General features: G+C 38.7%; 1 protein-coding gene across 1 annotated transcript in view; it reads left to right on the plus strand.

The window, feature by feature from the left end:
- The first annotated feature begins 266 nt into the window (after nt 1–266).
- The window catches only part of COL25A1 (collagen type XXV alpha 1 chain), a 473,496-nt gene continuing 447,630 nt past the window's right edge, over nt 267–26,132 (plus strand). The window contains exons 1-2 of the mRNA XM_059171218.1: nt 267–1,268; nt 2,388–2,457. Of these exons, the coding sequence (XP_059027201.1) occupies nt 972–1,268; nt 2,388–2,457 (367 nt within the window). The 5' untranslated portion in view covers nt 267–971. The remainder of the gene's footprint in view (nt 1,269–2,387; nt 2,458–26,132) is intronic.

Consider the following 26,132-nt stretch of genomic DNA (forward strand, 5'->3'; position numbering starts at 1 on the left):
TGGAGGGGGAGGAGCCGCCAGGCTCCCCTCCAATCACGGCGGCCGCTTCCTCTATTTGCATGTATTATGCTAATGAAGACCTCCCGCTCAGCTCCCTCCCGAGCTCTCCGCCCCCTTGGAGGGTCTCCGGCGGAGCCGGCGGGCAGGGCGAAGGTGAATACATTATGCTAATAAGGCGGGCTTCTGCCGGGGCTTGGGAAGGGGGGCGCAGTGCCGCGGGAGCCGGGGGCCGGAGGCCAGGCGCCGGGAGGGGGGTCGGGGGAGGAACGTCGCGCTCGGAGCGCGCGCGCACTCACACACACTCACACACGAGCATCCCGAAGGGTATTTAAGGCTCGCACACGCGAGGCTGCGGAGATACTTCGGGCAGCCGCGACTCGAGCCTCGCCACTCGAATTTGCAGTCCTTAGGTTATTTCGTTTTCCTGTCTTCCCCCCCTTAGCCATCCCTTTTGCGCGGCGCTCTCGCGGTCTCCCTCAGCCTTTCTGCCTGAAGCTGAATCTAGGTGGCAAACAGGTCGGCGTGCGGAAAAGCACTGAATAGGTAGAAATAAGGCAAACAAACGGAGACGCAACAGGTCGGGGGCTCGGTGGCGAGGGAGAGCGGCGGCCCCTCGCTGCGCCTCTCGCGCAGTCCCTTGGACCCTGGGCGGCCGTTCTCGAGGACCCCTTCCGAGGTGTCCGTCCTCTGAGGGGCCAGGAGGGCCAGCCGGGAGGGTTTCATTCCGGTTTTTTACCTTTTTGCCACCAGTCCTCGGACTGAGGGTGCTCTTCAAGAAAGCGGAGAGGATGGTCCACGTCTGCTGGTGTCGGCGCTGAGGAAAGCGGAGCTCCATCTCCGCGCCCGATCTCCGCCAACTAGTTGTGCAGCCACCCAGACTGAACTTTGGAGAAATCGTCCTTCTTCCCTTTCAAGATTCTTGGAAGTGGTAGAGAGTGGGAGGCGAAGCCGAGGCAGCTGATCCCTCAACGATGCTGGTGAAGAAGCATGCAGGGAAAGGTGGGGGTTGGGAGCCAGGCTCCGAGGACCCGAGCCCCTCCAGGCAGCGTTGTGCCTGGACCGTGCCCCCCTGCACCGCCCTGTCGGCCCTTCTGTCGCTGGTGGCCGTGATGTCTTGTCTGTACCTGGGGGTGAAAACCAACGACCTCCAGGCTAGGATCGCTGCTCTCGAATCCTCAAAAGGGGACCCTTCCATCCATCTGCTTCCCGATGGCCTGGATCAGCTCAAAGCAATGGTGCAAGAGAAAGTGGAGCAACTTCTGGCTCAGGTGTGAAAGGCTGGGGTATTTTGCACGTGGATAATACTTTGCACGCGTGTACAGGACCGGCCTCTACCCTTACTGTATGCATACTTGGTGTGGCTGGGTGTGCATACGCTAGGCGACCATCTATGCTCCCTGTAGCATATATTTGTATATGCACATCCTTTGATATCACCCTCTGTGTCTCTATCATCTTCCTTCACTCTTAATGTTTGCATGCTGAGCAAATAGGAAGGACTGAAAGAGAAGGGAAGGGTGCCCAGAATGGCAGGGTGGCATTTTATCTCTTTTTAGTTTTCTAGAGTGACAAGAATCTCTTCCAATCTTGTGGAGAATATTCCTTCCAGAGATAACATGGGTTATGTCCTTCATATGTTATAAGAAGGTTAGTGCCATAGGTGTTATTAATACACAAATGGTAATCACTTTTAAAAGTGAAATAGTCCTATATGTAGTTTTTAGGTTATTTCACACATGAAATGTTTTCGTATTCAGTATTTAAAAAGAAAAAAAAATGCAAAAAAAAAAAAAAAGAAAAAAAATGCAGCTTCACTTTTTTTTTTTTTTTTTTTTAATGAAGGATACAATGGTAGGGATGTTAATGCGTGTAGAGCCATTACAGTTGAGAGTTGAAAGGAATCTAGGTTACATTTATCACAACCAGGGGCAGCATTAGACTAGAGTGAGGGGGTTTTCTGAAACTTGCTCTTCCAACAGAGAGGCTTTTTGGCAGTGGTTGCTGTGCAGTGTGATAAGCAGTTGACCTTCATGTATAAGATAGTGGCTGTTTTAAAGCCCATAGCTTACCTAAAACTACAGGGTGTTAAAGCTGGGTTTTTGCATTGACTGCATATGCTTGAGCTGAGGGAGAAAGAGGAGGGTGGTGGTAGTTGAGGAATGGAGGAAGAAATTGTACAAGTCCAGCAGTCTTGATACAGTGTCAGTAGTCATTTCTTTTTTTAGGGCTTGGGTACTGTTACCTTTTGACTAAAGTCCAAGTACATATGTAAATGTTAGTTATGCAGGCTCTCAAATGCTGGTAAATCAAGCATATGGCCAGAGAGTTTCTGAAGAATCCATTTCTCTACCATGCTACTGATGATAATACCTCTTCTTTTCCTACAGAAATCCTATGAACATATGGCTAAAATAAGAATTGCAAGAGAAGCACCTTCAGAGTGCAACTGCCCAGCAGGTAAAATGGAACTTATTTCACAAGGTTTCCTCCCTAGCAGAGCATTTTTAAAACCGAAGTCCGGTATCTGTCAAGTCTACCTGTAATAATAGTAAAGAAAGAATGCAGGCCCAACTGACTTTAATAAAATCAGCATGTCTCAGTCAAAAGAATGGCAAATAAAGCCCCAAATATTATTTGAAGCAGCATACTGAGGCCTGTTATGGGGAAGCAGGGGAGATAATCACCACGGAAAATACAGGCAAGATGGCATGCAAGGACAAAGTTCTTGGACTCACAGATTGAAAAATATTCTTCCTTTTTATTCAGTTTTCATGTCTGTGGTCAGAAGGACTGCAGAACATGTTAGATTCTGAATTCCCTGGTGGCCAATATTGCATTAGTACAGATTTCCATTTGTTCCCTTTGACATACGGTTATGTTAGTAAATTACCTTAACATCCACACCTGCATTTATTCTTTTCTATCAGAAATGTTCTCTCTTCTACCCTACAGCTAATGATGAAGACTAAAAGGAAATTAGTTCTTTATCTTGAGCTTCTCATTTCAAACAATTGTGTTCTTGATGACGTCTCAGAAAAGGCCATTATATCTTTTCAATTTTCTATGTAGCGTTAGGGAACTGGACTAATGACAGCATATTAACAGAAAGATGAAGAAGAGAGACATCAATGAATAAAAACCCTGGTGTAATCATTAAATCTACATTCACAGACCTCTGAGGCTTGGTAGTCAGTCAACTGTAGATCTGACAGTTTAGGAGCCAATGAATGTATCCACTGAAAAATATGTAGTGGATTGAACTGATAGAAGCCATGAAAATCTCCTATGAGTCTTGAGATTTTTATTTCAGATAAATGTCATTAATGCGTTTATGAGTATTTTCATTTTTTCCATCATCACTTATAGAAAAATGAGTCTGTTACATTTTCTTTAGTGTTCAGGAACATGATACCTTAGATACTTATATTCAGAAAGGCTAGATCCTGTATTTTTTTCATATTCTGAGGTTTTTTTTTTTTTTTCTCATAATAACTTACCTTGACATAGCTAAACCAGGCACCATGTTTAGACGTTTCAAATGTCAACTCCTGGTTGTATAGTATAAAAATTTTATTATTTATGTTCTGCTACCTTGTTGACCATAATGGAGCTGTATTTTTTTTTTTTAAGGAAGCCCTTTCAATTGAGAAGACATATATATTAGATAACAAGAAAACAAAGAGTTAATGTTGGACATTGTAGGTTTCATTCTTGGTTGTTTTGAGTTGGGAAAGACCTCAGAAGTTAGAAATTCAAGGAAGGCACTTTTCTAGTGCAGGAATTAACTTCCAACAACCTCATCAGCCTCTAGGGATTATTTAAATTCCCAAGACAGTTGGTACAGTACTTCACTGATCATACCACTTAGAGTCCAGAATTTTCTGTATACAGTATTATTGTTAGCTATGTGAAAAATTCCTAGTGTTTGATTAATAGGATTCTTAGTGAAATTGGTAAAAAGCAGGAAAGTGACAACCACAGCACTGAGTTGTTTTTTGTGGTTAAATCTGCTTCATGATGTTTGATTAAGTTATTGAGGTCTAATTTGTAATCTGGAGGGAAACCATTACAGTTAGAGTTTACCTTATATTATCTTGGAATATCATTTTGAATGCTTTTCTTCTTAACATATTAGTTTAATAATAAATGGTGATTTTGCCATAATAACATAAATAAATGATAAATAGTGATTTCCTCCACTTTTTTTTGGCCCTCACTAATGGCTGCTTTACTTTCTTGCCACCACTAGAGCTCCACATTACATCAGTTTTCACCAGGTTACTTGCAAGGTAACCGTTTGAAGGTGTGAATTCCAAACTGCAAAATCCAACAGGTTTCCTGCTAAACAAATCACTACCATAGATATACTTTTTTCTGCTTGTGGAATAATTAGGCATCATCAAAATAAAGGCATTATGTTAAAAATAGTACACTGGGGGAAAACTAGTTATTTTGAATTATGGTTAGTGAGGTATTGTCTTAGGGAATGAAAGGCCTGGCCAAGCGGATTAGAAAGGAGATACAGAGTTTCCCACCTGGTTTGGCTTTAACCCTGGTTTGCAGTGACTAAGAGTTGTCACCCAGACATCTGTTTGTAGGGCAGAGTGAGACAAGTCTGTGACCTCAGCTCAGTTCCTGTGGACAGATGCCCACCCCTTGAAGTTGACACTCTTGTTGACAGTCTCCACCACAGAGCCAAGGACTGATAGCAAAGTTCTAGTGCTGTGTTGTTTGTGTTCACTTTAATTGCTCTCGATAGAACTCAGTCCGAGAGGTCTATCCAGGTAGGCTATAAGGAAGTCTTAGAATTTATACTCCCCCCCCCCCTTTTTTTTTTAACATAGGAAGGAACTTTTGTGGGAGAGGGATGGGAAAGACTCTTCTTGGATGGTTTATAATTATAGGGGAAGGACTCATTGACTCTTCCCATTTACTCTTTGCTTCAGAGTTCAGTATTAGAAATCTCCGATTTACAGGTGGAGAAACTGGACTCAGAGAGGGTGACTGACTTAGCATAGTTAAGGCAGGGTCAGGATTCATGCCCACATCTGACAAAATCAAAAGCACAAAGTCTAATGAACCACAGAGAATGAATATAGGTTTTGGAGCTAGCAGGGTTGGAATCCTGGGTCTATCACTAAATAACCATGGGGTTGTGGTCAAACTTGTCATGTTCTAGGTACCTCACCTGCAAAAAAGTGGTTTATACTACCTTCCTCAGAGATTGATAATTTACCTAAAATGTGGCTTCTTTGTGGTTATTCATTAGATGATAGCAGTTATTTTTTTTTAGTATATTGTATACTACATAACTCTAACCTGGTCCATGGGGGCACATGATATAGGTGGAAAATCTGAGCCCTGGAAATGTATATAGCTTGCCCAAAACCCAATGGCTAGTTAATGGCAGGTTTTGGATGAGAATACTATGCTTAATTAAGCAAATATATCTGTAGATGTATTCATGCAGATAATCAAATGAGTCAGTATCTCTTAGTGCTACATCAATGGAGACTGGTTCTTTGCACATTTTTGTGTTAATCTACTAAATTATTCTTACCAAATTTGAAGGAAAAACTTTTGGCCTTGTAGGTAAACCATGATGGAAGTAGATAGAATTTGCTCTTAAAAGAGTATGAGGTTATGTCTTTACCATTTTGATACCAAATGTTTTCTAAAAGAAGTGCTTCAACTGTCTGACTCATTTTCACACTTATTTTTTAACAGCTTTATTAAAGTATAATTTATATTTACCCATTTTAAGTGTCTGAATTTAAAAAATTTTTTAATTTTAAAAATAAATTTATGGAGTTGGGCATCCATTTCCATAATCTAATTTTAAATCACCTTCGTTGCTCCCTGAACATTTACATTTACTTTTTTCATGTGCTCAGGGGAAACTCTATTTTTTGAATCTCTGCTTTAAAGAAACCCTGAAATAAAATTTAAAAAACCATATGAAGTGAAGCTCTGCTTAGCATAACATTTGAGTTAGTAGTAGCTGAACCATAGAAATTCAGCTGGCATCTGTGTCTTAGCCTCTGTAAAACTTGACACTCATAGGAGAGAATAAATTGGCTGTTTGCTATGGCTATAGAATCTTGTTTGGGTTTTGTTCTTGGAGTCCTACAAGTATGTATAAACCAGGCATATTTATAGGAGGGTCTCTGTGTTCCAACTGGTAGAGAACACTGGAAGCCAGGCAGCCAACCAAAAGATGTTTAGATCAGACATATTTCTGTACTCTACTCGTTAGTAGTGTTGTTTGCCCAGGATATTAGATATAAGAACCTCTGTATCGTAATGGACAGAGAATGTGGATGGGTAATAAAGAATCCAGTTATAATCCTGGCTTTGTCATTAACATGTTATACAATCTTGGGCAAGTCATTTCCAAGAATGACTTTTATAGACTCTATTTCATAGCCCCAAAATAGGAGTGTGGACTAGAATGATTTTCAAGTGCATTTGTTGGTTCTCTAGGTATAAAGAGTCTGCTGTATGCCAAATGGTACACGAGGTACTGGAAATACGCTGATGAACCAGACACACTTGGGGTCTGCCCTCATGGAGCTTACAGTTCAATGAGGATGACAGGCAGACATTTATTTTTAAATGACCTGAATGTACAGTCATGACAAGTGTGACCAAGAAAAAGGACTGTGTTCTTTGGAGCACATGCCCACGATTTCTTTCATGTTGTAACTACTAAGGACTTTTTTGTTCTGTTCTTTTCTGGGGCAAAGGGTAGGTGGGTGGAGAAATTCACAGTAGGAGAAATCACAATATAAGAAAGTCTGGCTTTTGATTACAAATAAAAGCTCTAGCAATGGAAAAAAGCTGCTTTGCATAACCTCCCCTGGCTTTTGGCTTTCTGAGAACTTATGGTCAGATGAAGGTGCACTGAAACCAGACTTACCTACACTGATCTCCAACTGAAGCAAAAAAGGGACTTCAGTTTATCAAGTCTTGTGGTAAATAGGATGGTGATTTATTCTTCTACATTTTTTCCCTGAAAACAGTAAGATTTGGGTTGAATAACAGTCAGAACTTCCTGCCTGGTGGTCCTGAGCAGTGTTCTTGGACCTGGTTCCTCTCCGTTCACTGACAATGAGGAAATGGAGCACAGCAGTCCTCTGTGTGGGGAGTGTGACTAGAGATAATAAAGACACAGTACATAATTTTTGAGGTCCCCATACACTCTGCAAGTCTGTGAAAATGATCGTGTCCAAAAGAAGCATAAATGTAGGCAAGTAAGAGTATCTGATTCATGTATGTGAGTGATGCAACCTCCAGTGGCTGGCTTCATGGCATCTCCCCCAGTTTTTTGTAGAAACAAATACTAATTGTAGCTTTAAGGTTGTGCACCCTTTTCCCATCATAGGAGAAGACCTTTATATTACCTTGCCAGCAGAAATTTACTTTATCATGTAAAATGTGTATTTCCCACTAACATGGTTTTTCACTTATGCGGTACATTTTTCCTAACCAGCTGCACAATGAATGGAAAGAGTGCATCACGTAAAGGGCATAATAATATGTAGATATTCAATTATGCAAGGTAAAGAATAGTCAGAAATGGTTTGCAGAAAGAAAGCAAATTAAAATGCTATACATGCTATTTAAATGAGAATAGCAGGCTCTCCTCTCCTTTGGTGAGGCCAGACAATACGGTGGGACCTCGAAGCAGCTCAGAGCATTCATGCTGAATGGCTTCTGTCCTAATGAGGACAACAGTTTGGGTGTAACACTTTCAGTGGGTCCAGTAATGACAGCTGGCAAAATGCCCTGTCACCCAAAGGACCAGCGACAAATTGCCTCTTGAAGCAATGTTCTTGCTTCTTAGTTTCTCTTCTGTTTTCTCTTGTCTCAAAGTTACTAAAAAGCAAATTCTTGAGATCTTCTTTTCTCTGACTTACCTGGGTAATTCTGTTTTTCCATGAACTGGGAGCTACTTAAGGAAAGGGTATACATTCTAAATAGAGGTCAGTTCTTTCCAGCTCATTTGATGAATGTGTAGGTAGAAGTAGCCTTACTGGGGCATCATAACATTTTACACTTTCGGACTGGTTTCTAACTGCAAAATTAACTGTGTGGTATTTTAAAAAACACTATTTGAATGTCAAAACAAGGAATGAAGAAGGAGGGCATCCTCTCATAGACAAAATTAGGCAAATGGAGAGCTGGTGGGGAAACATGCCAGATAAATGAGGACTGTTTTACGTTGGGGGGGGGCGTTTCCTGCTTCGGGGGTACCTCACTAGACACTCATCAAAAGAACATCAATCTTTGTTATCTTGAGAGGAAACCATCCAAAACCTATTAAGAAAAAGTGGTTTTATTCTGTCCAGCCACTTTATACGCATTATTTGGTGATTTGATGGAAGCTGAGAATGAGAAAACAATGCATGAGTTGATCTGGGCTTTCGGCTGTAGCCCTGTATGTGACAGCTAAACACAGAAGCATCTCCACACTCCCTGATTTGCCAATATGGGTGAAGTTCCATGCCACGGTTTAATGAATCATAATAGTTAACACATTCCCTTACCCATCAAGGTGTGGTAACAGTGACTATGGCATACCTGCATATTAAAATTCTTAGGTATGTATCATTGTTTCATTTGGGAATGTGTTCAGCACTATCACAGTTAAAAAATATTTTAAATTGACTTTTAAAAAGGAGGACTGCAGGAGAGTGGGAAGCAGAAGTAAGTGAAATTGCTTACAAATGAAAATCGAGCACTTTCCATTGTTACCATACATTCTTTTAAAGGACTGTTCTGTTAGTCATTTAAAGATCGGCTTTCTTTAAGAAATGCCACCAGATGTCAGGCACCTTCCCTCTGTGACCACAAGGAGGAGGAACTGAGCTGAACAGTGGGACTTCTGTCCGTTCCTTCCCGGTTAAATTCCTAGCTGATTTCTTGACTTCTGTTTGCAATGGAAAAGATTAATGGAGGAAGCAGGTAATTTCTTCCATCTATATTTGAACACTAGACTATCCTATGAGCTTTAAGATATTTAAAACAATCTAGTGAATTCCACACTTGTATTAGTCAAAAGTTTGGTTCTTTAGTAGATAAATTCACTGATAGGAACTTAAGGCCAGTATTCCAATAGCTAGAATAAAGGAACTAAATATAATTGAATATACCAGTTGAGGATTTGTGCCCATCTTTTGTAATTTCTAAGAATCAAGAATCATTTGGAATCACTATCATGATTTTGACATCATTTCATCTGTTGTGTCCATTTCAACTTCAGTTACCATATGATAGTTGAAATGTGTTCCTTATTTTTCTCATATTGTATTCCTTAGCCTGATTGCTTAGTCTGATTGCCAGGAATGCCAAAAACTGTGTCTGTTCGTTTGGATATTAGTAATTTAGATTTTAGAAACTCTGGGCTCCTGGGTTATATATACAAACGTTTTTATTCTTATATTCGAAATGTGGTCAGCACATATTTACATACAATTTTCACATTTAGGCTAAGTGGCTGAATAAATCGGATGAATTGTGGCCAGCTCTAGTTTGCACATTATGGTAATAATGAGAATCAGAATATATCTCACTGGAAGTAGCCTGGCTGTGGCGAGGGTAGAGTCTGTTTTTTCTTTCTTTAGCAAAAGTTCACATGTAAGAGGAGGAAAAGAAGAGGAGGAAAGGAAAGAATATATCCCATAATCTCTTGGAATCATATTGCTTTACCTTCATTTTTAACAAGCCTGGTCTTTTAGAGTTCTTATTATAATGTAAAGGGAGTCAGAAGAATTCTCCCTTATAGCTCTGTCTCCAGCATTCTGTTTGGCTTCTTGTAACAGTGAATGGGAGAAAAAAATCTCTTAGGAGTTCCTCCTTCAAGTCTGTTACAGGTCCAGAATTGTGTTCTTATTTTTGATCCTTAAGATGCTGGAATAAAATATCTAGCCTGGAAAACTGATACAGTTCTTTCCCAGCATTCCTGTATCTTCAGTCAGTTGTGGCAGCTGTCAAAGGTAAGTTGTTTGTATAACCCTTCTAGGAGTTATGAAACTCCAATTTGTGTCTTAGGGACTCTAGAATCCAGCCAGCATTATTTAGAGCATTATATAGATCATATCTTACATGATATGATCATAAGGTAAAACTTTTCCACAAAGCACCCCCAAAATGACTTTTTGACCTTAAAGTCACACCAGAATTGCTGGCAAACTCTAGGGGTAAGTGAACTTTGGAAAACTAAAAATCATTTTTTACTGAAAGAATTAAAGCTCAACGTCTGAGCAGATGAAGCTATAATGGAAACACGCTTCTTAAATAACTGCCTTTCTGGGGAGAGTTATCAGTCTGGTTGGGGATTCAGATGAGTGAAGTGGGTCAAAGATCAGGCAACTCTTGTGGGCAGATCCTGACCTTAATTGCTAAGTGGTCTCATGGTATATTGTATTCTACTTCCTGAGGGAGTGGGTTGGGAGTCCGTATCTACCAATGTCATTTTTGATCTCCATGGTCAGGGTTCTGGTTTGTATCTGTGTACCTCTAGGGCTTATTGTAGAGTTCGCTACAGAAGTTACTCTATAAAAGTTGATATAATGGAGATCTTTTATTGTGGTTTATCTCTTTGCATATACTAATATTCTTATCCCCATGGCTTTTTAACATTTTCTCTGAGGGTTTTGTGAGCCATAATGTATTAAAGCTAATACAAATCTCAGAGATCAAATAAAGTAGTTCAGGGGTTTTCCAACATTTCTTAAAGAGGCTGAACTGTTTAATCTTATGAGGAAACTCAGTAAATAAAATCAGATTCAATGTTCGCTATACTGATTGACCTCAGAGGTGTGAGGGGACAGAGGCCAACACCCTACATGTTCTTTCTTTCTGCCTCCCAGCCCCCTCCCCCATGGTAGCCCCTGAGCTATATCCAAAAAACCTTAGGACTCCATAGGATACTGATAGAAAATCACTGGGAGTCCAATCCCCGGTGTGATCTCTCAGCTCCCATGTCTAAGGAGACCACACACTTGTTAACATAGAACTAGTCTCAAAAATTCTGTACCTGGAAACATTACTGGGAATGATAGAGGCAAAGTTATATATTAAAAGTGGATAGAATCTCCCCTGCCCCTGCCTGCTTCTCTGCCTACTTGTCAAATAAATAAATTAAAGAAAAATGAATAGAATCTAGAAATGACTATTAATGTCATATTGTCTCTTTCCTGGATTGTAGGGGTTCAGCAAGGGGGTGTAATAATGGTAGGAGTACTGGAAAGCTGGGGAGGGGCACTGTGTGACTAGAAAAATCAGTATCCCACCTCATTATTTCTCTTAAATTCACTCATTTTTCTAAGCCTTCAAGTCACAATATTATTCTTGTTTATTTATAAGTTTTCTGTGCTTTTTCAAATTTCTTTCTTTGTGTTTTTATTCTTTAATTCTAGATATTAATATCCGGCCTTATCACCAAGCTATGGCAATCTATTGCCTTTTACAATACATATAAAGCAGTTGCTTTTTTAATTGATGGTTAATACTTAGTTTATACAGTGGTATATGAAAAATAACTATCCCTCAAGTTGTATATTGTGAGAGAGTTGTTATGAAAGATGCTTCTAAGATCGTTGAGATTTTTTTACTTGATTTGATTTGTGTGTTAAACTGATAATGTTTATGTGTTAAGATTGAAATTTGCAGTACAATGAGAATATATGAATTGGGCATTTTTGTTTAAATAATAAAAGAAAAAAGTTTAGGAATGAACAACAATATTTTATTCAACAGTGAATGATATATATACAGTATATTTCACAGAGAAAGTGTAAATCTGGCTACAATCATACTGTAACAAATCTGCAAAAGGTAATTTGAAAGGCAATGTTCTACCTTCCATTGAAATGAATGTCCACTGTCATCAGTAATGCTGTTTACCATTTGAGTAGCTACTTGTGGACAGTAGTTTGGCCAAGTGTAACACCTTCCTCAGTTGTCTTATTGGACAGATAATAGAATGGCGCAGCCACCGCACAAGTGATTGAGCTTTGGTGAGTGATTTATTTTCTCTTTAATACGTAATCTCTACCTATGGACTTCTGGGAAGTCTTGGAGGAGAAAAATTACTTTTCTTTTTTAAACTTAACTCTAGTTACTTTGGCTTCTAAGAGAGGACCATTTCAGTAAAGCAGCAAAGATAGGAAGGCTGACTAGGTACTAAAGGTTGGAGAGATCATATATACCAACCAAAGCTATCATAAGCTGGAAAAAAGAGGTTTTTTGTTTTTAAAGATTTTATTTATTTGTCAGAGAGAGAGAGAGAGAGGGAGAGAGAGCGAGCACAGGCACAAGGCAGACAGAAACAGAGGGAGAAGCAGGCTCCCCGGTGAGCAAGGAGCCCGATGCAGGACTCGATCTCAGGACGCTGGGATCATGACCTGCTTAACCAACTGAGCCACCCAGGCATCCCTGGAAAAAAGAGGTTTAACTGAACAAACTCCATGGTCTACATTTACTTCCCAAGTCCTACAGTTATGCTGACAACTTCCCAGAAGTTTAAAAAGCGAGACTGACAGTGGTGGCTTAGTACTACTATATATGTTATGCATCTGGAAATGTTTAATAAAGGAAAAACGCTAGCACTGAGAAAGTACATCCATAAAGAAACGAGGGCTTTTATGTTCTTGTATATAGTTTCCTTCTGTGCAAAGTTATTTAACGCTCTAAATTTCAGCTTCTTCTGAGGATAGTTTCCTGATATTGGCTTGGTTCTACAGTCAAGTTCTATATGGGGAATGCTATGAGTTGGTAAAATTTATGTTACCATTTTTACAGCATTAAAAAAGTAATTAATTTATTTTTATGCCAAAACCATCCTTGAATTGGGAGGTCTGAGGTATCCTTCCTGTTTTCTATGTGTAAGCCCATAACACATTAGACTCAGAATGTGTTTTATTCTTTTAAGCCTTTCACGTGTTTGAGCAGAAAACCTTTGCTTCTAGTAACAGTCCTCAAGAAGGAAACCCAGGTAAAGGGATTTTCTAATCAGTCACACTTACCCTTGTATTATGCATCATTCATCATTTTTTTCATCATTTTCAATTTGTTACAAATTTCCACTTTTAACTGTGCCAGTGGTGTTTTGAACATTCACATAGCTTTCACAATTACAGGATGTTTTGAGAAGAATAATGTTCATTGAATTCCTGAAAACCAAGAGCAAACTTAGCAAACACACCATGACGCTCTGTCAGGGTCTCAATGAACAGGCATTTCCCTGATGTGATCTGTGGTTGGCAAACAGAATAGACAGAATTGCCTTTGGGAGGTAACTATGTATCTATGAAACTACAAACACAGAGGATCTTCCATATTCCTAACTGAGTCGAGGAGTCCGTCTGCTCTCCTTTCTATGTTCCCTTTCTCCCTTGCCTTCTCTAACATGAACAAAAGCTCTATTTTGTCCCCATTCCATTGGTGACACTGATTAGTTTATGGACTACCTCCAATTTGTTCCATTAGGGACATTATCACCCTTGGGTCTCAAAACCTCTATGCCTTTCCTGGGCAAGAGCTATTATGATGAAATCCAGCAGCATAACTGAGGAAATAATGAATGGGTAAAGGTCAATACTTCTCCCGAATTTTCAAAAGGAACTAATTGTTTGCTCAAAAATTACTGCTAAAGGTAATTTCCAATAAGGTAAAATCACGACTTTCATAGAGATATAAAATAAACATGTGTTAAAGATTTTACTTAAATCATTAAAGAAGTAACTGATAAGTTACTTTTAACTTTTAACTGATAAGTACCTTTTAATTAGTTCAAAGGAGAATTTAAAAACCAGTCACATTTATAGTTCTAGAATATTGAAATTGATGTGCAAATGGAAGCAAAACCAGACTTTTTCCAAAGTGAGGGAAGGATGTCAGTGGAATTTAGTCATAAAGAATTTGCATGTCTATGACAAGAGTTATTTTGCTTTGCTATTAGGTTATCTACAACTTATGATTTTATTTTATTTTTTCAAGATTTTATTTATTTATTTGAGAGAGAGAGAGAGAGAGAGACCGTGAGAGAGAGAACACAAGCAGGGGGAGTAAGAGTGGGAGAGGTAGGGAGCCCAATGTGGGGTTTGGTCCCAGGACCCTGGGATCATGACCTGAGCTGAAGGCAGAAACTTAACAACTCAGCCACCCAGGCACTCCTACAGCTTACAATTTTAAATAGCTCCCAAAGAATCAGAATTAGATAAGTGGGAAGGGCATGTTCTAGACAAGGCACAATTTTCCACTGACACACATATTTCCCTCTACTAATGCAACTTTACAGGAAAAAAATTCTTTAAGTAAGCAAAGAAAAAAAAAAATTTTTTTTTTTACACTCTTCAGTGTAGTAATGGTTGTTTATTAACCTGTCTCTCTCCCTGTTGTTATCTTATGGGTTATATGGTACTTAATTTTCTTAGTGTTGCTAAAATTCATTATTCAAAGGACAGTTCCTTTCACTGTAGCTTTACATACTGTATGCAGTAGCCCCATGAGAATTGTGCTGATTCCTAGGCCTGAAGGACTGGTATGAGTTGCAGAAGTGGACTTTAAATACCTAACACTGAATATTTGTTTACGGTAATAGACCACTTTGGAAGACTCACCTTCTTGTATTTCAGTATCAGGGAGTAGTTTCATTAATGTTAAAGAATGAGTTGCCGACCTTACCTTTGTGCTTTGGGATACTGTATCCAGGCAATTATATTATTTATATAGGCTTATCCGCTGTGAGCATGTGGTTACTATGGGGATTTTGTGCTGTTATTTCAGCCTTTTGCCTCCCTCTTCAAATACGGACTAGTTTGGCTTTTCCTTGGGCACTCCTCTCATATTCATGTGCTGTTGCTTCAAACGACTGGTCTTTAGTCCATACTCTAAGCTATATTTGCTTTGCCAGTTCCTTGTCCTGCTGGCCTCTGCCTTGTTTGATCTCCCACTGCTTCTGCGTATACCAGCTCACACGTTTACTTTATCTGCCAGCACCCAAAACAGCTCAGCCTCAGCGGCCGGGCATGGATGCTTTTCTCTGCTCCAACCTGTTTCAGTAGCTAAACACTTTTTGGCTCAGCTCACTGAGATTTTGTCAGAAGAATAGCTGACGCTAGATTAATGGCCCTTCCTACACATTCTAGAAAGAGTCTTTTTGAATGGCAGCCAGAGATGGGTGGGGATACATTGAGATCACATGGTTATTGGTCGTTTTTTGTAGAGTGAGACTTATCTTTGTGCAGAAGCAGCTTTTTATCTGAAGGTCTCATATTACTAGGTAGGGGAGAGAGTTAATTATAAATCTTAAATATTTTAGATATTAGTCTCTGAAAAGTACATATTGTGGGTGGTAACTGATTTACGGTATTACCTAACTCCGGTCAACTCTGACAAAGGTGAAAGGATCATGGTTATATTAGTTTTTATTTTTTTTTAAAACAGAATTTCTTTCTTTTTTTTTTTTTTAAAGATTTTATTTATTTATTTGACAGAGAGAGATCACAAGTAGGCAGAGAGGCAGGTAGAGAGAGAGAGAGGAGGAAGCAGGCTCCCTGCTGAGCAGAGAGCCTGATGCGGGACTCGATCCTGGGACCCCGAGGTCATGACCCGAGCTGAAGGCAGCGGCCTAACCCACTGAGCCACCCAGGTGCCCCTATATTAGTCTTTTGAAAGTCTTTTTTTCACTTAAATGATAAAGTACTTATGATTAAGTATTAAATGATAAAGTCATTTACTATGGGCTATACCCTGTGCGGTGTACCTTATTATTTAAAGAAATTGTAGGCTGCAAAGCTCTGGTGGAGGAATTATGGTATCAGAGATGCAGACTGAAGATTGAAAGAGAAGGAAGAGCTATTTAAGTAGATCTTGTAGCCAACTGTATCTCATTTTAATGGATTTAAAATTACAATGATAATTGTTATTTGGGCTCATAATTCCAGTTCATTTACTTTCACAATTTCAAAAATAGCAACATGTTATTAGAGAAGATGGTATTTGAATTTATTTTACTTTCTTCTAAGAAAATTGAGAATGTTCTTTAATGAATATTAAACTTTGCAGAAATGCTGATGGCATTTCAGTTAGGTGGTTTTTATGAAGAAAAATGATCTCTGTCAGTTGTTAGGTCAAGGGCAACATTTTTAACCCCTTCCCAGGCTACCTTTCATGGCAGTTATTTTTAAGAAGACTTATAGGCTCTCTTGAACATCAGTTCAGATTCTATGATCATGTTTTCTAGTGAAGATAGAATCTCTGGGTCTTGGCTAGACTCCCTTGGGTTATAAAAAATAGAGATGCATTCAGGTGGCCTTAAGCAATAGTGGTACAGGGATTGTTAGCTTTGTCACTATTGACATTTTGGGCTGGGTGATATTTTTATTTTAAGATTTTATTTACTTATTAGGGAGCGCCAGATGTTTAGAGAGCATGCGTGTGCATGAGCAGGGGGGAGGGGCAGGAGAGAGGGAGAAGAAGCAGATGCTCCCCTGATCAGGGAGCAGAACCTGGGGTTCAATCCCAGGACTCTGAGATCATAACCTGAGCCAAAGGCAGATGCTTAACGGACAGCTCCCCTGGCTCCCCTGTTCTTGTGGGAGGCTGTTCTGTGCATTGTAGGAGGTTTACCAGCATCCTTGGCCTTTTACACGTTAGACGCCACTTGCACTGTTTCTACAACCAGAGACCTCTCCAACATTACCAAATGTCCTCTAGGGGTCACCCCCAGTTGAGAACCTTTCTTTTAAAGATATTCCCCGAATAGGAAGGCAAGAATAGCAATAGCTATGGGCTCCCCTAGAAGAACAGGAAATGGAGGGTGATCAGATCTTTCAGGATATATTGCTTTCCCTCAGCAGGAGGCATTCAATGCAGTGCTCTCCAGGCTTCAGAATTTATCTCTGCTTTTGCTACCTTCGTCAAGCCTGCTTTCCTCTGTTGTCTTTCTGCTGCTGCTTATTTGTTGCCCTCTGGTCAAGGTATTGTTTAAGGTTGACCCCTTTCTTTGTGTTTGATTACACCGTAGTTGTTATTATCAAAGTAAAGCATAGGCCAGGAAATGCAAACATTTGAATTAAAAACGGCACACTGTACCTCATTCTTTGCAGAGGAGTCTAGTGTTTTTTGTTGCTGATGTTTCCTACGCAGGTTGATTTACATCATTGTTTTTAAAGTCTGTAGAGTAACTCTATTGTACTAATGGACCACAATTTATTATTCAATGAGAAAGCAGATCACTTTTTCATGTTCAGATGCTGCTTCTTATTTCCTCTTCTCCAGTGCAGATTTCTTCCTGCACAGCCTCAAATTGTATTTGTGGGAGTGTAATAGATACTTGTTGACTAAATGTATTTTTGTTGTGGTGTGCTGATGACAAATCTTTAACAACTGCTCTCAGAGAAAGTCCTGATTTGTAGCAATTGTAGATTTTCGGGGTGTAAATATCCTACCAAGGTTGCTTTCAAGTTAACGAAGTGACCTTAGGAAGTGAGAAGTTTGAGTGTTTATTAACTTTGCTTTAATACAATTTATTTTACTGTAAGTTCAAGTAATTAAAATTATACTAATGACTGTGTTTAACAGTGGGCTTGCAAAATCCTGACAACTGAACAATTAGCTCTCCTGACTCAACTTCTAGCACCCACTGGCTTTGATTGTCTTGTTTCCATATAGAGTGTATTGTTTTTATTTTTATTTTATTTTATTTTTTTTAAAAAATTTATTTTCAGCATAACAGTATTCATTATTTTTGTACCACACCCAGTGCTCCATGCAATCCGTGCCCTCTATAATACCCACCACCTGGTACCCCGACCTCCCACCCCTCGCCCCTTCAAAACCCTCAGATTGTTTTTCAGAGTCCATAGTCTCTCATGGTTCACTTCCCCTTCCAATTTTCCCCAACTCCCTTCTCCTCTCTATCTCCCCATGTCCTCCATGCTATTTGTTATGCTCCACAAATAAGTGAAACCATATGATAATTGACTCTCTCTGCTTGACTTATTTCACTCAGCATAATCTCTTCCAGTCCTGTCCATGTTGCTACAAAAGTTGGGTATTTGTCCTTTCTGATGGAGACATAATACTCTATAGTGTATATGCACCACATCTTCCTTATCCATTCGTCTGTTGAAGGGCATCTTGGTTCTTTCCACAGTTTGGCGACCATGGCCATTGCTGCTATAAACATTGGGGTTCAGATGGCCCTTCTTTTCACTACATCTGTATCTTTGGGGTCAATACCCAGTAGAGCAATGGCAGGGTCCTAGGGAAGTTCTATTTTTAATTTCTTGAGGAATCTCCACACTGTTCTCCAAAGAGTGCACCAACTTGCATTCCCACCAACAGTGAAGAGGGTTCACCTTTCTCCACATCTCCTCCAACACATGTTGTTTTCTGTCTTGCTAATTTTGGCCATTCTAACTGGTGTAAGGTGATATCTCAATGTGGTTTTAATTTGAATCTCCCTGATGGCTACTGATGATGAACATTTTTCATGTGTCTGATAGCCATTTGTATGTCTTCATTGGAGAAGTGTTTGTTCATATCTTCTGCCCATTTTTTGATATGATTATCTGTTTTGTGTGTGTTGAGTTTGAGGAGTTCTTTATAGATCCTGGATATCAACCTTTTGTCTTTACTGTCATTTGCAAATATCTTCTCCCATTCCGTGGGTTGCCTTTTTGTTTTCTTGACTGTTTCCTTTGCTGTGCAGAAGCTTTTGATTTTGATGAAGTCCCAAAAGTTTATTTTGGCTTTTGTTTCCTTTGCCTTTGGAGACATATCTTGAAAGAAGTTGCTGTGGCTGATATAGAAGAGATTACTGCCTATGTTCTCCTCTAGGATTCTGATGGATTCCTGTCTCACATTGAGGTCTTTTATCAAATTTGAGTTTATCTTTGTGTACGGTGTAAGAGAATGGTCGAGTTTCATTCTTATACATATAGCTGCTCAGTTTTCCCAGCACCATTTATTGAAGAGACTGTCTTTTTTCCACTGTATATTTTTTCCTGTTTTGTCGAAGATTATTTGCCCATAGAATTGAGGGTCCCTATCTAGGCTCTCTACTCTGTTCTACTGGTCTATGTGTCTGTTTTTATGCTAGTACCATGCTGTCTTGGTGATCAGAGCTTTGTAGTAAAGCTTGAAATCAGGTAACGTGATGCTCCCCATTTTATTTTTGTTTTTCAACATTTCCTTAGCTATTCGGGGTCTCTTCTGATTCCATACAAATTTTTGGATTATTTGCTCCAGCTCTTTGAAGAATACCAGTGGAATTTTGATTGGAATGGCATTAAAAGTATAGTTTGCTCTAGGCAGTATAGACATTTGAACAATGTTTATTCTTCCGATCCAAGAGCATGGAATGGTCTTCCATCTTTTTGTGTCTTCTTCAATTTCTTTCATGAGTGTTCTGTAGTTCCTCGAGTATAGATCCTTTACCTCTTTGTTTAGATTTATTCCCAGGTATCTTATGGTTCTTGGTGCTATAGTAAATGGAATCGATTCTTTAATTTCCTTTTCTGTTTTTTTTATTATTAGTGTATAAGAAAGCCACTGATTTCTGTACATTGACTTTGTATCCTACCGCATTGCTGAATTGTTGTATGAGTTCTATTAGTTTGGGGATAGAGTCTTTTTGGTTTTCCATATTAAGAATCATGTCATCTGCAAAGAGAGAGAGTTTGACTTCTTCATTACCAATTTGGATACCTTTTATTTCTCTTTGTTGTCTGATTGCTGTTGCTAGGACTTCTAATACTATGTTGAACAAGAGTGGTAAGAGTAGGCATCCTTGTCGTGTTCCTGATCTCAACAGGAAGGCTGCAAGGTTTTTCCCATTGAAGATGATATTTGCTGTGGGTCTTTCATAGATAGATTTTATGAAGTTCAGGAATGTGTGTTTTTATTTTTAAATTAAATTAAATTATTTTTTTTTCAGTGTTTCAAAATTCGTTGTTTATGCACCACCCCCAGTGCTCCATGCAATACATGCCCTCCTTAATACCCACTACCAGGCTCACCCAACCGCTCACCCTCCTCCCCTCCAAAATCCTCAGTTTGTTTCTCAGAGTCTGCAGTCTCTCACTGTGTTGTTTTTAGTGACATCTCCAAATGGTAGTGGTGTCTCTGATAGTATTCAGTGTTGGGAGGGTCTTTAAAGGCTAGCTAGACCTACATTGGTTCGATACTTGAATTCTCTCAGTGATAGTCTGGCTAAATGTTTTTTAAGTATATGAGCATTTTTTGAATAAACCACTCAGTCTTCAGACAGGCTTGTTGAAAAGCGTCATCTTTTTGTTAGGTTGAAATTTATCTCCTCACGTGCGTCCACCATTTGCTTTTGTACGCCATCACCATCCTCACCTTATATCCTAAAACATAAATGATTACCTCTGTCCCACGACAACTCTTCAAATGCTTAAAGTTATTTACTGTATTTCCTACTGATGCTTTTATATTTTGGAATCATTCAGGTGTTCCATTTTGTCTACTTCATTCTTAAAGTGTTCAATAATGGTTTGAATAAGAGCTCCGATAATCTTTTGACTGGTAAATACCAGAGACGGGGAGGAATGAAAATTTCCTGAGTTCTAGATACTATAATGCTAACTCATGCATCCTAAAAGTTGCAGAAATTTTCTTGCTCGTCCCATTATCGTATTTACTAACACTTGAGTTTAATATTGAGAAAACCTGAGTTATTTTTTATGTATGCTGGTGTTAAGGCCTGTCTTCCTTTTATTGTACATGTTGGGTTTCTCCCAAAATGGGTACCCCAATAATGGGTCCATGATTAAAGGAGCGAGACTGATACAAAGTGAAAGTCAAACAAAGCTTTATTTTGTACCAAGCATCAAGACTCAGACCGCCGTCAAACAGACTGGTTGGGGCCACCACTTACAGAGAGGACATCCCTTCCCTGCTTTCCAGACTAACTTTTATAGAGCAAAGGCCATGTGGTTGGGCCTGACCGTACACAGGTGGCCAATGAAATTGTAACACACAGAGAAAGCTGCACAGTCATGCTAGGTAACCAGTTGAATTACAATTTACCGTAGTAGACATTTGAACCAGTCTAGCACCTAGTTCAGAATTGGTGCCCCCAAAGTGCCCAAAGGGCGGGGCCCATACTCCTTGGTAGCTAGGATACAGTATGCACCCCCACTGATCGGATGTCTCCACCTGGCCTGACCCACCCTTGTATATGGGCTTTGTTACCTGGAGCTGGTTTCTGGGACTTGATTTTAAGTAAGTTCCCCTGGGGGTGGGGGTGGGCAGAGTCAGTTTAAGTTTTACAACAAAATGGCAGTTCAACCGGGGTGGGGCCGCTCTCGCTGAATAGGCCCTTACAGTACCGGTCTTTTTTTTGCTTGTTTTTAGAAGAGGAAGGCAAGTCAAGACTTTAAACAAAAAAAATAAACATATTTTCACTAAATTTTCCTACTAAACTCCAGCTCCAGCCTTATCAGGATTTGTTGGGATAATGATTTTTAAAAATAAGTTTCCAACTCCTCTTAGCTTAATATGATTTAGGAATTTGATGAGCTGACTAGCAGCATTTCTTCTTGTTTCTGTGCTGAAATGTCTGAACATGAGGAAGTTCATAAAGAGTCCAGTCACTTTCTAGTAGTCTTTCACTTTTGGTGAAATCTATTTCTAAGTACTTTTGGAATTGTCTCTCTACCAGTGATTAATCCACTCAGGGGTCTTTGGTGTATTGTAGTTTGTCCAGCTGTGCTCCTGAGAACACCATTTCTTTCTCATGTTAAGACATTTTCTGAGGAAGAAAGTTTTCAAGACAAACTAGAAACATACTGGGTTAAACAAATAAAAGCAGTTTTAGTCACTGTAGGATTTTTATATTGTGAATTTCCAAAATGGGGAATATAATGTGTCATGTTTTCTAAACTTGGTTGGTCATAGAACACTTTTTTCCTTTTAGAAAAAATAATATGGCTCAGAGCAAATTGTTCTGTGGGTTGACCTAGAAGGGTGAAATAAAGAGAAGCTGTTTGGAAAGTTTCAAAACTGTAGCTGAGATTGTCTGAAGTTTAATTAGGAAAGTGGTTTCCAACTTGCAGGAGCAGGGTTTGAGGAGCTTGTAGAAAGGAGATGGAGGAGAAGAAGGAGAAACAAAACATACTGTAATTGGGGACACTCCAGGAAAGACTTAAGTCTAAAGCTGGAAGGCAAACTCAAATGGCAGGGAAGTCATACAAATGTGTGAGGTTTGTTAGACTTGAGTATTCTATCCTCAGATTTGGGTGTTGAGACCCAGCTAAAAGCATTAATTAATTAATTAATTAAGATTTTATTTATTTGAGAGAGAGTGAGCAAAAGAAAGAGAGAGAGAGTGAGTGTGGGAACACAAGCAGGGGTTGCAGAAGGCAGAGGGAAGGGGAGAAGCAGGTTTCCCGCTGAGCAGGGAGCCCGGTGACCTGCTGCTCGATTCTGGGGCCCTGGGATCATGACCTGAGCTGAAGGCAGATGCTTAACCAATTGAGCCACCCAGGCACCCCCCAGCTATAAGCATTTAAATATATTTTTATAAAAGTAGTTTGCCAAACAAAGCAAATAATTTTGTGTTAGTCTGGTCTAAGGACTGAACTTCATGATAGCCTCTATCTAGCTCAATCACACACACACACATGCTCTTTTCATTTTTGGAGAAAAGTTGAATAACATATTTTATATAAACTTCTTCTTTTTCAGTATAGTTATCCTGTCTCATTAATGCTGTTTAGTTTTCTTTGCGATCCATTTCAGGGTATGCAGACTATTATTATGGTATTTTTCTTTCCTTAAAAATATGATCTTTATCCTTTGTTTCTTTGATGATCCACTATGGATATAGCAGTAATACTAGAATGTAAATAGTAACTAGACATAATTAGTTATAATATATATATTTAAGGTATATCAAAATCTTTTATGTGAAGTCTGTATCAAGTGACCTAATAATATACAGCTCAGATGAATATTCTCAAGACTGCAAAGGTAAATCTAGAACACAACAAACTTAAAAAAGGTTTTCTTGTAAAAGTAGAAAAAATAGTTTCTGAAAAAGGTAGTATACATTCATTGCGGACCATGTTAACTCTTTGTATGATAGTCATATGGATTTCTCATAATTTTTTTTTTATGTCTCAAGATTACCTTCAGAGCTTTTATAAATAACTGCAGTGAATAATACATAGGTCCTTGTGGGCATTGCTGATAGTTACGTGTAAGTGGAATTGGTGATTCAAAGGTTATGAACTTTTGCACAGCCTGTAATGCATATAGTCAAACCACACATTAGAAAGTGAATCCAAGTGCTTATTTGCCAGCACTCTCACTGATGTTATGGGGAGCCTTTGATGGGGTCAAGATTATTGGAACTTTTATTCAAACCATTATTCACTTTCACTTTCAAAAGTGAAAGACTACTATAAGACAGTATAAGAAATTAGCAAATGATATTTAAGAATATTTTAAACTATTCTTGATTCTGTAAAAAGTGAAATCTTTGCAGAATTCCTTCTGAAGTCTGTTCATTTTTTCCACTCTTTAGCTCGAATCAGTAATGTTTTGGTGGGTACAGTTTTTATAATCTTAATTTTTTTCTTTTCCTTTCATTGAATGCACCAACTTTTGTTTTCTTTCCAGTTCTGGCTTCTGGTTCAGTTTTTCTGCTGTAGAGAAAAAATATGGTAGTCTTCTAAGTACAAAGAGTATTCTAATTATAATAATCATTCTTGAAAACACTTTTTCTACTCTTGAAGTTTTGTTCTGAAGGCTTTGCAGAAACTTTGGTTTCTGTTGCTCTTATTCTTTGGGGAGCTGGGTTTAAAACCCAGTCAGAAATCCATCAACATTCTACTGTATTTTTTGGAGTAGCTGAAGAATTGCTTAGTTTGAACTTGAGTGTTCCTATAAAAACACAATTTCATTGAGAGATGAACTAGTTTTAAAAACATGAAGCCAAGTATGATTTAACTGTGCATGACTCGTTAGTTTCCCTATTAGGTTGGTTTTTTGCTGCCTGCAGGATGGTGTATTGACATAACCCATAAACTCAGCTAGGAGAATCTAGGATTATATTAATGACAGTGGATTTGACTGTAACTTAGAAAGAACAGTCTCTGTTCTAAGGGTTTTCAAGGAGGTGAAGTGTTTCCAAGGAAGAAAGTTTAGTAGCGTGATTAGTAAATTGCTTAATTTGCTGTAAAATAAAGCTATTGTCTTAAAAACAAAACACCATCTGGAGCTCTCTATATTAGTGGTGCTCCTTATTAACTAGCTGGATATAATCTTCAAAGCAGTTTCCTTTTGGGGGGAAATAAACAGATTATAACCATTATATAGCCATTCAAGAACTTGTGAGTTCCTTTTCCTCTTCTTGAATGGTGTGGAGCTTCCTGCTTGTAAAGTATGGTTTTGAGCAGATTATCAGCTGTAAACCACCATTAAGTTGTCCCTTTAGGTCACAAACAGCTTCTTATTGCAAGCCTTCTAGAATGGACCACCTGTCCACCTACACATTCTTAAAAGCAGCTTGAGAGGTAAAGTGTTAGTCATTCCTTACAAAATTAGAGTTTCTACTGTTTGATTCAAAAGAAACCTACAATGTCAAAATAACTGCTCTTCCCATCATCCCAGCTTTTTAAAGTATCTTATTTATTTAGAATCTAGGTTTATTATCATTTTTGAAAAAGAGAGAAATTTAGAAGATATAATAAATTGATGTCAGGAATTTGTTCAAGATACCAGTTTTCCAGAGGACGACAAATTTAATTCATAGGAACCTCGTACTCTGTAGTTGCTTGATTTCATGCTGAATAATCAACCCTTGAGGATATCAGATACAGTTTGGGCTCTTGGAGTTCTTGTGGCTGGTAGTTTTCCAGTGTTTCTTATACTGAACATAGCTATTGCTTTCACATTGCACCAATCTCTCTTAGAAAATGCATCAACCACTTTCTTCTTAGCTCCATTTGCTGCCTTTTTGGTGAGGTGCTTGTTCTTGTTAACAACCATGTTGCTGCTCAGAGAGCCACAAGGATGTGTTTCCTTTAAATTTCAGTTTAAAATTTTTGGCAAGGTTATCTTGTAGATGATACTGTTTCACTTTTTGTTGCTTTAAGAGTTGAATAGATTTTCATTAAGTGGATGTATTATTTGAAAAAACACCCTCAGTGGATGGACATGTGGGTTGTTTCTTATCTTAAAACCACTTTTAAACAATATACTTTGGTGAAGACAGGGGAATACTCAAATTTGCTCATGTTTTCATCTTTGGTCAGTCTTCTTGAAGCACTGAATATTTTTATGTTTTCTTTCATCCTATGGCAAACTCAGAAAGCTAGCATTCACTTGTGTGAAAAAACCAGTTTAAGACCAAGACAAAAACTTGAATCTCAGTGTGATTTTTGTTAAAGTCGTTTAAAGGATCATCATCAAAAGCTGAAGTATTTTTGTACTGGCTGTGGTCTGGAAGACTTAGGGGTTGCAGATCAGCTTGTGGAAGAACTCTAGGAGCCCTGGCTTCCTCATGAAATAATAGAAAGCCTTTGCTGGTTCCTGGAAACTGCCTCATCTTTCAGTACCCTTAGGATCAATAGTTGGGGATTTCCTTGTAAGAGCAGACTGTGTTCTTCTCTGTGCTCTTAATTGCAGGATTTTCAGAACTGGTCTTGTCTGAAGAAAACGTTTTATAAAATATCTTTTATATAGTTATTTGGTTTTATATACTTTATATTTCCAAGAACTCACAGGTCTCCTCTAGTTATGAGAGAGTTACATTAAAAAAAAAATCATAAAATTACCTTCCTGATGGCTAAATACTGTATCAATAAGATTCCTTGATCCTTGACTGTGAAAATCTTATTGCTGTAATTAAGGCAGAACTTGAAATTGAATATTAAACAAGTTGTAACAATTGTAGAAAATTGATTTTTTAAGAAAATCATTTGTTGAGAGAGTTCTTCAAAGGAAGTGAACATCATGTCCAAGTCACCAAATTCTTCAAGAACAGAATTGAAACTGAAAGGTGTTCTGTGGGAACAATATTCTTATTTTAACTATATCATTAACAGAAGGCAATTTCTCACAATTAGGCAGAATTAAGTACTTAGTGT

This window comes from Mustela lutreola, chromosome 1 (genome assembly GCF_030435805.1).
Source record: "Mustela lutreola isolate mMusLut2 chromosome 1, mMusLut2.pri, whole genome shotgun sequence".
NCBI lineage: Eukaryota > Metazoa > Chordata > Mammalia > Carnivora > Mustelidae > Mustela > Mustela lutreola.